This window comes from Mugil cephalus, chromosome 17, assembly GCF_022458985.1.
Source record: "Mugil cephalus isolate CIBA_MC_2020 chromosome 17, CIBA_Mcephalus_1.1, whole genome shotgun sequence".
NCBI lineage: Eukaryota > Metazoa > Chordata > Actinopteri > Mugiliformes > Mugilidae > Mugil > Mugil cephalus.
Genome location: NC_061786.1, coordinates 3,336,515 through 3,352,299, shown reverse-complemented (window position 1 = coordinate 3,352,299; position 15,785 = coordinate 3,336,515). Strand labels below are relative to the sequence as shown.

Sequence of the window (15,785 nt, the reverse complement as noted above, 5' to 3'; positions counted from 1 at the left end):
ATAATCCTAGGATTCTTTACATCATACCTATCAGAATCTAACTTTTCAAACATTACATATATTATACACTGCTCGAAACTATTAAAGGAACACTTTATAGCACCAAGTCAGTTAGACTTCTTGGATATTGATTGGGTCAGTTAAGTACTAGAGGGGGTTGTTAATATTCACTTTCAGCTGCTTTAGTCCAAAGACAGTCACACTCCTCCAGAATGTGCACATCAATACATGTCATAGACTTCATGATGATGGCCCGAGGACCCGATGTCCTCTAGTGGGCCCAGTCCTCAGTAATGTGGAGCTCCATTAGTAGGTGAATACCAGAATTAGGCAGGTCCACCACTGGCGCCCTGTAGTTTTCAGTTGAGATGAGAGCAGGATCACTCTGAGCACATGTGACAGACCTGAAAGGTTCTGGAGAAACCCCACGGTCCACGGACTGGGACCCCTGTTTAGATGTGTTTGTATGTGTATATATCGGGTGGGTGCGGGCGTGACTTCTTGATTTTGTTTCTTACTGTAACGTTTTATGTTTTTATTTGTGTGAAGCACAATCGTTTTTGTTGCAAAAGTGCTATATAAATAAAGTTTGATTTGATTTGATATCAGTACAGTCATCCAGCATGGTTTTCCCCCATTGAGATTGAGTTATTAGTTAGACATTGTTGTGTTGAGAAGTTTCTTCAATAAAAAAATATATATAGTTATAGAGTTATATTACTTCTAGGTTCTTCTAGGTGCTTGTTTTCCTTCTCTCTTCTGACCTGTATATGTCACACATACTAAAGTTCTCTACCTCTGTTTCTTGCTTCTCCAGACGGGAGAATTTTCGGCCCGTTTTCTTCTCAAACTCCCCGTGGACTTCAGCAACATCCCCGTCTATCTCCTTAAGGTAATTACCAGCATTCACATTCTGAGTCAGGGTGCACACCTTTATGTGCGCCCCTACGCACCTGCAGACGATGCTGCGGACTCCATGTCGGTTATCCATGGCACGATCTTCCCTCAGATATTACAAGATTGAGAGTGTTCATGTGTTTACATTTATGTATGTGTTTTAAACGAGTGCAGTGATACCAGAGGGATTTATTCAAATGAATTTGTATGCTGCTCTGTGTGTGCGCCTCTGCGCAGACTCCAGTCTTGGGGGCTGTGAGTTGACTAATCAGCAAGCCGTCACTGTCGATCTGCTCTGAGCCGCGTGGTGTCTGGAGGCAGCTTAGCCTGAACACTCTCTCCCTCTCTCCCTTTCTCCCTCTCTCTCTCTCCCTCTGTCTCTCAAAGACAATCAGTGATTGCCTTTACCCCCCCTCCCTCGCTCTCTCACTTCTCTTTTCACTCTGTCTCTCCACCCCGATCTTTAACTGCCTGCATGCTGGAGGCCCTGGCTCTCTGGCCTTTTCCTGCCTGGCTTCTGTTTGTGAAGGGAAATGATTGTAAACATAAGGGAAATGGCAACCGTCATCAGTCTGTCTGTCAGACCTGGAGCACCGAGACACAGGTCTCAGTGCTCTCTCTCTCTTTGCAGGCTTTGACTGGACACATCCAAAGTAAAATCATGTTTAACAGCCACGTTTCCAGTCGTGGTGGAATTTTTCTATTCATTTTTTTTTCCCCCTACGTGCCTCGAGGCAGGAAAGTTTCTCGACTCGGCCCTGAGGGTACCGCGATTGTGACTTTTTCTTTTCAGACTGCCTCGCTGTCGCTTACAGAAGCGAGGCGCTCGCTCACACCTTTAATCAGTGGGTGGTAGTGGTAGCCGTTACAGCCAGTGAAACAATATTTTCAAAGAAGAACTCCCTGTAATATTTTGTGATTTTATTAGAGCCGAAATCTTGGATGTGGATGAACGTTCCTGTCACCCTAATCATATCATGTCCTGTGCTTTGCATGTGCATACACAAGCACACACGCGCACACACACACACACATACGCTCACAGTATAATGCTGTATTTGGCAGCTAGGGTATACATAGAATCACCAAGGGAGCGCTTGAAGACCGAGGAAGAGTATCGGCTCGCAGAGGAGAGGAAAGTAATGAACATCAGCCCACACCTTGTCCACCTACGCATTACAGGGGAACGGGATTATGCAGCATATCGGCTGGACTCTAAGAACATAAATGCACTCCACGCCAAACCGATGACCTGAATTTCCAGTGTGACAGTTGTCATGCAATTAGCTCTGTTAGTGTGAGTGTATTCTCGACTCAGTTTTTTCATGCTTTGCACATTTCTGCACTTCAAGTAATTCCATACTGTTGAAGAGCAGCTGAAGTGCAATGGATTCTTTCTGTAGCTTCTGACTGAGCACAGAAAAGAATCCCATGTATTCATGTGTAAAGAATGAGAAGTTTGTTAAAATAAACATCCTTCCGCGCTCCATTTCTATTCATACATGTCATTTTGTGGATGAATGTGCTGTACACGTGCGATGCCTCACCAGTTATCCCCGGCTTGTGGGTCAATGTTGAAACCAAGCAGGAATTATCTTGTCTCAGCTGATTAAGCTAGAGGTCTTTCAACCATTGGTGAAGTTGAAGCAGTGTCCTCAAAGGCTGCAGTCCACAGCAGAGCGGCGTAAATGAGAAACTTTTCATATTATGACGTCTCTGTGTGTCAAAGAGAGTTCAGAGTCTGAAGATATTCGGTCAACAATGACAAACAAAAGGAGCAAATCCTCTCGTGACACCAACTGGCTCCCCACTGTTTCTGCTTAAAAAAAATGCTTTAATATCAATAAAAAAAAAAAAATAAAAAAAAAAAAATAATTTTCCACAAAAAAAAAAAAAGCCAAATAATTTCAACTCCACATCACTGGTCTTTCTGTGCACATTTTTTTGCAAATTTAATCCTCGACTTCTTTGTATGTTTCAGCCTGGGGTCTGTGGAGATCAGAACAGAGTTGTCTGTGGTTGATCTCTGATTTGATGCATTGGTCGTACATGCCGCTGGTCTTTCTGCGTTTTTTGCGCATACTCTCCTCGTTCACAAGCTAGCCATTTTTAAAATACTTGACAGCGCATCCAAACATGGATGATGGAATGGACATGGATTTGTCAGAATTGTCAATCCGACAAATTTGTTTTCCTTGCGCAAACCTACGATTTTTGACCTTCTGTCCGAGCTTTTCACTTAGCATATACCAATTTTGGAGTAACAAGTCCGAGTACCATTTTTAGTGAATACAGAAAGATAGTTAATCCTAGAGTAACCAACTTGTTGTTCATGTTTATCCTGAATATGTTCCACTGGGCTTTACTTGTTTCCTAAATGGTTCTGGCTAAAAAAAGAAATGGTGGTTCGTCAGAAAAAGTTGTTGCGAGGGGCGGTATTGTAACATTAGTGATATTTCCTCTGTTGACCTATTGTCATTGTATCACTAGCCTCTTTCGTTGTATTTTCTAATCTAAGAAGCAATAGACGCTGTATTCATTTCACCGGTACCTGCCCTCACCAACGCAGCCCCCTTATTTGAATGCAAGGTCGTTTCGGTCTATACGCCCACTAAGCCTTCAACATGAGTTCCAACCTATTTAATAGAGGGTCTTTACAAAGAATCAACACTTCAGAAGTCACAAAGGTGATGCTTTTCAGGCGGAATATAAGCCATCAGCCAGGTGCTGTACGTAGAGGTCAGACTGTTGACCCTGATTTGAATCAACCTCCCCATCAAATCCATGGATGTCCTTGCTTGAGGAGGTGGAGTTTGGCATTGAAGCAGAAATCCGTTCAGACATCGGCGAGTCTGCACTGCTGGTGAATGCCGAGATGTTGCTGGTGGGCACAGAGCTGTGGAGGACAACTCTTACCTGGAGCAAAGCATCCGCGTGGTCTGAGCTCACCACAGTGGACATGTTTACCTTCCTGCATGGACTGCCCAGCCTCGGGGAGGGGGGAGGACTGCTAGTTTATTCGTTTATTTCATTATTTTAAAGGGGGCAGCCTGTTGTAGTCAAAAGGAAAGAGTGGGAAGGACACTGAGAGTGGAGATGAAGGCAAGTGGAATGCATGGAGATGGATGTTGGCAGTTTTCTTCCCATTAAAAGGCCATGTCATCCTGCTGGGCACTGTTTTAGTGTCTCATCCTTTGATCGCATGGCAACCTCCCGCTTGTCACTCATTTGAAGTTGCTTTCGCTTGCACCCTCTCATTTAGCACTGGCCTTTGACCCGTCGCTGCTCAGCATGTCTGTGCATATGGGTTCGATTCTGTAACACAGTTCAGGTGAATGTTTTTTTTTTTTTTTTTTTAAACCACGCATAGTTTTTTAATTACATCTGTGACCCTTTTCTTTAAATGATGTTCCTGTTTCTGTCTGCCTTTCCATCCTTGCTTGTATGTTCTTTTACAGCGGCGCCTTGCGTCTAAATGTCCACACTGATCAGCGTGGAGTGACGCCGCGTTCGTGACTGAGCCCTCTGCTCTCGCTTCACTTGAGCTTTGTTTCCCCCACGAGCACTGACCCGTGTCACCAGCTCTGAAGTGACTGCAGTCAGTGTGTGTGCGTGTGTGTGTGTGTGTGTGTGTGTGTGTGTGTGTGTGTGTGTGAGAGAGAGAGAGAGAGAGTAATGTGGCGTTGGGGTCCTCAAGCGGCTGTCATTGATCTTGTCGGTTGTTTCAGGTGAACCGAGTCTTTTGAACTAATATCTGTTGTGTTGTGTAGCATTGTGTGCGCTTAAAGATGGAGGCACGAGGACAGTTTTACATTTCCTACATTCAGCAGTACTGTTGTTTTGGTTTATACATCTGGCAACGAGTCTTTCACCTCAGTGGCCGTGCCGGTGAAAGCAGTTATATCTGGGTGCTGGTATGTCGGCATTGTTCTGTAATTACACCAGCTAAATGCCACTTGGTGACTTGTCAGTTTACCCTGCACTTCAACAGCGACATGAGACACTCACTTCCAGTCGCCATTATTTAAAGTCGGTAAATGTGGATCAGCAGTTACTTTCATGGAAATCACAGGCACAAGGAACACAGAGAAGACATCTCATGGTAGGAAGGTGAATGAGAACTTTCTGTGCTTGCGTTTCAGAACAATCGCAGCTGTTGTTGCGTTTTGCGTCACTCCAACGGTACATTTCTGTAGTCCGAAGTTACGACATAGCCTACGGCATCATGCAACTATAAACCAAGCTTAACTGTTAGCCGAGGTGGCCAGCGATTTCCTGGCAGTGGTCTTCTCACTACTTATGGTCTGTCTGCTCGACCTACCATGTCACAACCGCAAGTTTACAAGTTCCATTTGAAGGCATTGTTTATACAGTCAGAAAGAAGTAAAGAAGTTAAACTAGTCAAGTGAAAACTACAATCAAAAGCAAGAGTGGTAATCACTTCTATATAATAAGCTTCCCACAATGTTGCACTTCTTCTTTAAAGACAGAGACGTATTTGTGCACGTAGGACCTTTTTTTGTGTGTGAGCCTCGTCAGTGCAGAGCAACCATGATTCCACTTCCCAAGTTTGCTTCCTGCAAAACTGACCTAAGGGAGGATTGCATGGAGCCCCGGGCATCCCTCTATCCTTGTTTTGTCTGTACAAGCTGTGCATGCTTCGACAAGAGCACTTGCATCTAATTATTTGTACTCTAATTATTTTTGGTCCTGCGTCCTCATACCCTCCCCCCCACCAAACACACACACACACACACACACACACACACACACACACATACACACACACACACACACACACACACACACACACACACACACACACACACACACTTTAACCTTCGGAGCTACACAGGCAGCAACTGACAGGGGAGGGTCAGGGTGAAGCAGAGCCGTGGGCTCTCGCTCTGTCTTCTCATTTGTTGTGCCAGCGTCACTGACTTCATTATTTCTGTACTTCCTTTCATTTCTTGTCTGTTTTTCTGCAAAAATTCCAAGCACTCAATTCATAATTGTATATGACACCTTCAAGTACCTTTTTGGTGTTCTGTGTGCGATTTAAACGTGGGCATCATTTAAAGTGTGACTCCAAGGTTCTTGGCTTTCCCCATTTTAATTCCATTTTCTGCTGCTATGTGAATCCTTTTTGATGTGCTGGACAAATCAGCTCTGGTAAACACAAGAATGAGGGTTGGGAACATGGAAATTTTATCCTAATGATCCTCAAAAAACATGTTGCTGATGCGCTGACTGGAGGAGCCGAGGACGTTGTTGGGGTTGGTAGCAGCAGTTTCAATCATAGCATATGAGCGAAGAATTCTTTGCATACGAGTCGTCACCATTGTCATGGCCCTTGACAAGCAGACTGTCGTCTTGAGCCTAATAATTCCGTAGCGCGCCCATAGAGCCCGGGCGTAGCAGTGGGCTGAATGTGAGAGTCTGACAACAGTCACGCAGTTATTTTGGGGGCTTTTCAAGAATATACAAGTTGCCTCAAAATTCATAGGCGTGGAAAAAATATCTAACTGTGATTTCATGTCCAGAGCTCCCAGTTCAGTTTCATTTAATATGAATAAATTTAAAGATCTTTAAGTTTTTTTTTTGTTTTTTGATATTTTCAGTAATCCTGGCATTGTTCCCAGAACACTGTGGCATTGAAAGCATCCAAGAAACATGTTTTTGTGCGGAAAGTTAAAATTAAAAAATTTTCTCTTTTCAAATTCAGAAAATCATCCGACATTGGGAATGGGATGGGTAACCCTTCAGTCCAGAATACAGATAAAACAATGGCTTCATTTAATTTAGTCTTTCCTTCATATTATTATACACACAATATGACATTAACTTAGCAGTGGAATTATAAATAAGTATTATCAAGTATAAATCAGCTGAACAGATACTTTGGAGACATTAGTGTTGATATATTAAATAAGCCTCATCTACGCCCATGTGATTCAGATTGCTAAACTGCTCAAGGGTATGCCTGAACACTCGGTTAGAAATGTCATCTGAATGATTAACCTCTACCCAGCGCTTCTGCCTCTTTATCTCTTTGTAATTCCAGTTTTGACTCGACTAAAAACATCCCCATAACCTATAACCTCCTGTGTTTTCTTATCATTGCATTGTTAAATGGGTTCTGAAGGGATCAAACCAGAAACATTACTGACAGCACAAGGTCAGCCTCTGATTAATTCAGAGGGCTAATGTGTTGTTTATTCAAAACAATTGATTTTTTTTTACCAACCCACTCTTCGCCTCTCTGCGTGCCTTTATTTGGTAAGTAGGGTTTTAAAATAGACCAAGAACGTTAACGGCAGTCAGTCATTTCCAAGTGATTCACTAATTTACAGCAAACGATGGAGCCGTCGTTTGAGCCGGAATCTTACAACTCTTACCAAATTTACACAAAACAATAATGAATAAAAACTAAATTTCACCTTTAAGGACAAAAGATCTTATAAAATATTTGCGTTTTGATTTGCAGTTCTTAGCATGTGCACATTTCATTCACTCACTCTGCGAAAGGAATAGAAGTAATTTCACTTGAATCTTATGACTTACATACTCATTGCCTGTGTATAGAAGCACCTCAGTCATGAGGTAGGGGACATAGGGGGATGTAAACCTGTGGCCTTGCAATCTCAAAGCTGATTCTCTAATTACCAGTCTACAGCTTTATTGTTCTATATGTCGGCTACTCAACAAGTCACCAAGTGACAGTTTTCCCTGCTTCACAGTTCGGCTTGTTTAAGAACTTGAAGTTGCTATACCAAAATGTTTAAAGCTGTAAAGTGCAGCTCTGTGTTAACATCTATTGATTGCACCCCTATCGCATTAAACCAAACTATGAGGAACAGTTTAATCCTTCAGAGATTCATTTATAGTGCTGTGATTTTCCATGTCTTATCAATCTGAGCACCTGACTGCTCCTTTAAAAACCACTTTAACTCAACACCTCCTCCTCAGAAAGCCTGGATTATGCGAGCTGGAGAGTGACACAAAGCCACTTATGCGGCGGCCCACACCGCTGAATCACCACTGGCGATGGAGCACCTTTTGGGTACGCGAGGAATCCATTCATGCTTGTTTTGGTCCGAATTCTTGCTTTTTCTCGTCCTGATTTTTTATTTTTTTGTTATTTTTTTAATCTTAAGGACAAGGTGGCTACCTCAGCTTTCCAAGAGATAAGCCACAAACCCCAACAGCTTGTAGCAGCTGCGGTTACCCTACCTCTTCAGGTTGCCACATAATCATTGCTCCTTTCTCAACCGCTCATGAGGCTTTCGTTGTTGCGGTTTTCTTTTCCGACCGCGTCCCCCTCTGCCTGGCAGTTGAGCTTTTGGAGAAGTCGTGGCTGAAGATAGCTCCCTTGCTCACATGATGAGTCTTACACAATTCTCTGCACAGACCTGGAAAACAACTGTAGACACTGCATGCGCACATACACGCGGATGAATGCGTAATCTGTCACCATGTGTACATGACACTGTAGCATCTTCAAGGTGGCTACAACACCCAACACAGAACTGGGTTGCCCTTGTGTCTACTCTGTGTTTGTAGCCATTGGTTTGACCCGCATGGATTCACATAGAGTCAAAGAGGTTGTTTTCATCTAGTGGAGTGATTTAAATAATACACTCATACCAATTCTGGTAAACAAAATAAGAAAGACAACAACAACAAAATATTCACCTAATGGCCAACTTCCAACCATTACCCCCGTGCCTTTCCATTCTCAGCCTATCTTCGACTTTTTAAAGAATGCCCGGGCCTGTGCGTGACTGTCGAGCATTTGGTGCCAAAGCAAGTGGTTGTAATTTGTGGCCTTGCCGTGCCCTTGCACGGTAAACACTGACTAAGAGCTCAGGAATCTTAAGAGCTATAAAATAATTGCAGGTTCCTCCCATAATGCTCCGAGTGCGTTGCTCCTATGCCTGAGCTCTGCCTCTCCTGTCTCATCTGTCTTTTTTTTTTTTTTTTTTTTTTGTTCAGCCGTTCTGTGTTGGGACGAAGAAAAAAAAAAAAAAAAAGTTGTACTTTTCCTGCTGAATCTGTGCTCCTGATCACTCATAACAGGCTTTTGTCCTTGGACTGTTATAAAGTTTCATTGTGTCTTAGCTGATGGGAAATACTTAAAAAATAATCCCTTGTCTAGAAAAGTTAAACTCATTACATTGTTAATTGCTTTGCAGCAGTGGGTAGAATATGTACGTAGTTTCCCTTTTAGGTGAATGTGGAACAGTGGAGCTAGTCAGTATTGCTTGAGAAGATTTAAACCAGGGAGTCTTGCGGGGAGGTACGAAGCCAAGAGCGCTTTTTCCAGAGACGGTGTGCTCACTGCACTGTCACTGGACTCTCTTTGACATGAGCTTGTGTGAATGTTTTATTTGCAATTCACATTTATTTCTTCCACCGCTGAAAAGTGTGTTTTAAACGGCGAAGCAAGACATATTGAGATGCCTTCATTCTGTATTGGCAGAGCTTTTTGACGGCCCTGTTGCTGAGTGATGGCATATCCGTATAGCACTGAGACATGGCATTTAGTTGGAAAGCAAGTTGCCCAAAAGACATTGTCAAGTAATTGCCAGTTTGGGCTTCACTAATGTAGTGTACGACTGAAATCTGAAAAGGCCAGCCAATGCTTCCATGCAGATAAACAATTATGTGGCTTTTAAACGGTGGATGTATTATAGCTTCGTATGCTCTTGAAGATGAATTTAAATGTCAGACATAAAAGGTCTAAAGAAGAAGTATAAAGTGAAAGTGCACAAAGTGTTAAAAAATTATATATATATTTTATTCTAAAGACTTAATTTTATTATAGCTCAAATGAAATTGCAGTTATCGATTTTGCCATTACATATATATTGGATATTTCATGTAGTTCATTTCTAATCAGTGAACGTATTAAGCAGTACTAAATATGGGCAATATCTGCTGTTGATAGCTCGTCAAACGGACGTCAAGAAATGCACACTCCCCTCCTGAGTTTGCTGACACAGCAAACTGACACCCCTCTGTTGCAAGAAGCTTAATGCAGTTGCAAAAGAGAAGGATACAGTGGGTCGGTGGGATGTGGGTTATTATTACATCAGAGAGGCTCCTGGTATCCTCACCATGATGCCAGGGCTCAGGGGCCTCTGAGCACCTCTCTAACTTAAACTAATTAAAAGAGTATGTTATGTGTTTTTTATTAGTACTGCTGTATGCAGCATTTTTGTTTTAATATTTTGTAAAATGATGCATTTTCCATTGAATAGAAATTTGTAATGAAATTGCAAAAGAAAAGTCATGAAACAAAATCCTGTTGACACATTATGCCTGACAATATTCAGTTAAGTTAAAGTCCTACGTTTGCCATACCCTCTTATCTTATACTGATATTTTATTTCATCGCTGCTTCTGGCAATCCCCAGTTGTATTAAATAATTATTATTAAAGGATGTAGCTGTTCTGTATGTAACTCATTTTTGGAAAACTTTCTTGTCATTTGTTTAAAAACAATCTAGTGGCTACTAGATCATAAAGAAGAACCCACAGGAAGAGGATAGCCACAATATATCTAACCTGGCCAGAGACCATGTGATGCGTATATAACAAATGTTAACAAGGATAGAGGAAAAAATCTTTGTGAACTTATGTGAGGCGATTGTCACTCTTGAAGCCTAAGTTGGCTCTGGCCATGCACTAGAAATATTTGTTCTGTTTGCTTCACTGTGAAACATTTGGGGTGGCAAATATACAGAAGCTCGCCTAGGTAACCAAAGCCTGGAACAACCACTAGCGACCGACTGTCGGCTACAAAGCTATGAGCTATGAGGGAATTGTTTTATGTTGCATCATATCACTCAGCATGGTCCCTGAATGAACCATTATGGCCTTATTTATTTATCTCTCCACTGACGTTAGCTATTTTAAAGACCTGTTCAAAGCTCAGAGTGTAACTCAAACCCTGAAGGCGTCCATTTTTGCTTGGGGTGCTGGGTGGAGCGATGTTGACAGTGATCCATAATTGTCACTGTTGAAGCCTAAGTTACCTCTGTCCATACACAAGCAATATTTGTTGTGTTTGTTTTACTCTGAAACATTTGGTTTTCCCCTGTCATTGTGACCATATCTCTGTCCATACACTAACAATATTTGTTCTGTTTGTTTCAAGAGAGTATTTCAAGAGAGAAATATACAAAAGGTGACCTAGGTAACCGAAGCCTGGAACAACCACTAAGAACCAACTGTCGGCTACAAAGCAATGAGCTATGAGCAGACTGCATTATGTCTCTCAACATGGTCCCTAAACAAACCATTATGGATTCATTTTTTTTTAATCTCTCCTCTGACGGTAGTTATTTTAGAGTTCAGATTGTAACTCAAACCCTGAAGGCGTCTGTAAGCAGAGTAATCTCACTGCTGTGCTGTTTCCTGTAGTGAAAGAAAAACCTCTGGTTATAAAGTTAAATAAAGACGCCAGTTATTATTGAGTAATTACCTCATTTAACTCCCCAGGGATAATGTCGATACATTTTTTATGTATATAGTCAAGACACACCGTGTCCTCACACTACTACAAGAGTGTGGTCACTAGTGGCCCAGGCCTCCTCCAAATGTGAGTGGTTGGATCTCAAATGCTCCTCACTGTGTCTTGTGTTAACGCCTGTACACAAGGCTGGACACTTGTGATCAGGTCAGATACTAGATCTGAGATGAACCAATGTCTTTCAGATGTTATGGATGTTTTGGGTAGAAGTAATGGGAGTCTGACTGTGATAGTTTATTATTACAGGTTGTACCAAATAATGCTCCCATACCTAACTATTTGTATAAAAAAGCTGATGATCTGATGGAACAGCGGGTAAAATAAGTATTGAATACATCGCAATTTTTCACAGTAAATATATTTCTAAAGGTGATATTGACATTCAATTTTTCACCAGGTGTTGGTAATCCATATATAGAAAGAAACCAAAACTAATAAGTTCACAAATTTTAAATTAAGTTATGTGTAATAATGTGAAGTGACACAGGGAAAAAGTATTGAACACACTTGCTGATATTTATTTAGTACTTTGTACAAACGCTTTGTTGGTGATGACTGCTTCAAGACGCCTCCTATATGGAGAAACTAGTCACATGCATTGCTCAGGTGTGATTTTGGCCCATTCTTCCACACAAACAGTCTCTAAATCTTGAAGGTTCCATGGTCCTCTTCTATGAACTCTGATTTTTAGTTCTTTCCATAGATTTACAATTGGATTCAAGTCAGGTGATTGGCTGGGCCATTATAGCAGCTTTATATTCTTTCTCTGAAGCCAGGTGAGAGTTTCCTTGGCTCTGTGTTTGAGATCACTGTCTTGCTGAAATGTCCACTCTCGTTTCATCTTCATCATTCTGGTAGATGGCAGCAGATTTTTCTCAAGAATCTCTCCATTCATCCTCCTTCTATTATAACTGTGGCAATTTGCCAGTACCATATGCAGAAAAACAGCCACACACCATGATGTTCCCACCTCTGAACTTCACTGTCGGTGTGGTGTTTCTGGGGTAGGGTGCAGTGCATTTTGTCCTCCAAACATGAGGTGTGTTATGGCATACAAAGAGTTCAGTTTTGCTCTCCGCAAACTTTAAACGAGCTTCAACATGCTTTTTCTTCAGAAATGGAGTGTTGCAGGGTGAGCCTGCATACAGGCCATGGCTGTTGAGTGCACTGCTTATTGTTTTCTTTGAAACAATTGCACCTGCTAATGCCAGGTCTTTCTGAAGCTCTCCGCAAGTGGTCCTTGACTTTTGGTCAGTTCTTTTCACTCCTATGTCAGAAATCTTGTGAGGAGCACCTGTTCATGGCCGGTTTACGGTCAAATGATGTTCTTTCCACTTCTGGATTATGGCTCCAACAGTGCTCACTGGAACGTTCAGAAGTTTAGAAATCCTTCAGTAACCAATGCCAACAGAATGTTTGGCAACAATAATGCTGTGAGGGTCTTGAGAGAGTTCTTTGCTTTTACCCATCATGAGATGTTCCTTGTGTGACACTTTGGTAATGACACACCTTTTTATAGACCATCAATTTGGACTGAACCAGCTGATATTCATTTGCACTGACAAGGGGCAGGATGGCTTTCTGATCACTGATAGGTTTCAGCTGCTGTCTTGAATTTCCATGCCTTTTTCCACCTCCCTTTCTGTGTGTGTTCAATACTTTTTCCCTCTGTTATTTTACATTATTACAAATAACTTAATTTGTTTTGGTTCCTCTCTATGTATGGATTACTTGGGCTGTTACCAACACCTGGTGAAAATTCCATGTCAATAGCACCTTTAGAAATACGTTTACTTTGAAAAATTGTGATGTGTCACCCAGTGTGTTGTAAAAACTAAGAATTGAGAGCATTATTGTTTCTCCACCCTGTAGTTCACTGTTTTTTTTCTACAAGGACTGTCCTAATTACCCGTTTTTTGATGATATGTTTTCTTCATTCTACAAAATGTGAGTTAGTTGTGATGAGAAGAAGGGGGCACTGATCTACTGAAGCCGGTTGGCGATTGATTGACTGACAGAGGTCAAGAATTTTGTATCTGATTTGAGAACCCCGCTGTGATTGCTGCCAGGTGGTTTTAACATCTGGCACTACACAGCTTTCAGCCTCCTGAGAAAATGTCACACAATGAGAAAGTTACAGGGAGTCGGAATGAAGCTGCTCTTGATAATAATGACGTGCTTTCATCTCCCTCGTGTTTCAGGCCGTCAACAAAGTACAGAACAGCCGGGCTGCGTCCAGAGTACTGGAATCAAAGGACACCTGTGTGCTAGCGTGTCAGCAAATAATGTTTAGGGCTAACTAACACAGACACAATAATGTTTTTAATCATTAGTGCATGCGAGCCTTCTCTGAGGCATCCCTGAAAACACACCTGTTGTAGTGAAAGCATGTAATGCATTCTGTATACATCAAGTAATACAGTGGTCTGCTTCTGGACTCGTGGTTCTTCTTGTCACTGGAGACAGTTCTCTATTGCTATATGTTTGGACTCATTGTTCTACCAAGCCAAGGATTTCAGGGATTTGATGGAGAGTATCTACAAGGATGTTTTACACAATCCTGTATGTTTTAAAGACAACTCTACAGGAATATAGAGTTAAGATTCCCAGCAGCCACATCAGCTGTATGCCACAGTACGCCTCTTAGAGAGAGCGGAAACCCTAACTGCAAAATAAAAAAACTGTGTCTAGCTTGTTAAACAAATGGGTAAAATGACTTAGCCTGGAAAAAGGATTTTTTTTTTTTTTTTTTTGATGAAACCACAAATACACGTGAGCCCTGCATCTAAGACTGAGGTTATATGATTTAATAAATTGCTCTGCAGTATTTTTAACACTTGAAGACGTTGCAGACACGGATGACGTAAATGAAAGTGCAAGGGTTCAGTGTTTGCTGTGGACACTGGACCACAGCCTAAGAAAACATTTCAAGAGAATAGTGTGGTTCTCTGGAAGTTTCACTTCTATGCTAGTAATGTTAGAAAGTGGTTTCTCGTAAATTTCAGATAGAAATCTCCTTTTAAAGGAGGTGTTTGTCCTCTTGGTCTCCATCCAGTTACAACATGCAGTAAACCACCCTGCATGTATCCACCATCTAAGTCCAGCCATTGTGTTACAAAAATAAAATTAAAAAAATGATGTGGATTGTGAGGTAATTTCAAATTACTGCATAGAATGACCTGAATAAATGTAACTCAACTTGTGGATGGCTGAATGTGCTGTAACCTTCATTCAGTCCCTAAAAATAGAAAGCCTGTGGAAACCAAAAAGAACTTGATCCATGTTCTTGTAAATATCAATTTGTGGTTAGTGATGCCCACACCCTGAAACACCCAGTGAGCCGAATACAAATATTTGAACTTATGACATAACCATTACTGTTAAACTCTAGTAGCGCTTGTTTTCTTTAGGAGAAGGTGCCTATAGATATCAAACCAACCGAGAAAACTATGGTATATTTATTCATGTTAATTTATAAAACCATTTAACACGTTAATCCACACTGAGCATAAAGATATTTTACACCAGCACCTCTTTAGAAGGGCTTGTTTAAAACATATACAGCATATAAAACAGACAACACAGGATGTACAGTACTAAAATATAGCTGTAATACACTCATACCATATCAACAAGAAGTGTGAAAACCATGTGGGTATGAAAATGCTGCGCTTGATTAACATCTTCCTCACTTGCCTGGTGTGTTGCGCTTGTTAGGGCAGGTCAGCTTTGGCAGGAAAATCAGGCAGGACTTGAAATAATGCATGAGGGTTACATACATAAGCTGCTGAAGTTATGTTGGCCAAGCAGCTAACGATAGCATTCCACGTTCAGAAAATTACAACCTCTCCATAGAACTTGTAACTTTATTCTAATTATCACTGTCCTTGGTGGAACTTCTTGCTGTCTTATAATTTAAGATTTAAATGTCCCATTGCCCTGGAAGTCTGCGTGTTTGCCTAAAGGTGTGTTTTGACCACTAGTGGCACTAAGGAGCAACATTTGTTCTCAAACATGCAAATCATGACATACTGGCACCGTGTCAAGAGATGTGGCCCTGCTCCAGCATAGGTGAGAAGAAGCCAAGAAGAATAAACACGGATGCAAACGTGTTTATTTTCACCGTGGAACAGAAACGTGGTTCGTGAAACATCCACATAGCACGCTCAAATGGAAAGCACCTCGATTTTGAGAAACTTGATTTTTCTTGTTATTTTCACTTCTGCTTTTTCTGCAGGCAGAAGTCACAAAAGAAGATAATGATAAAGTGCGCTGTTGCTTGGACTTTGGAGAGGCTTGTCTAGCAAAGGGGACTTTTGGGGTGAATTGCTTGGGCCAGATCAAAGAATTC

General features: G+C 41.5%; 1 protein-coding gene across 1 annotated transcript in view; it reads left to right on the top strand.

The window, feature by feature from the left end:
• babam2 (BRISC and BRCA1 A complex member 2) overlaps positions 1–15,785 on the top strand; it is an 81,087-nt gene that overhangs the window by 25,835 nt on the left and 39,467 nt on the right. Inside the window, exon 6 of the mRNA XM_047610415.1 lies at positions 818–892. Within this exon, the coding sequence (XP_047466371.1) occupies positions 818–892 (75 nt within the window). The remainder of the gene's footprint in view (positions 1–817; positions 893–15,785) is intronic.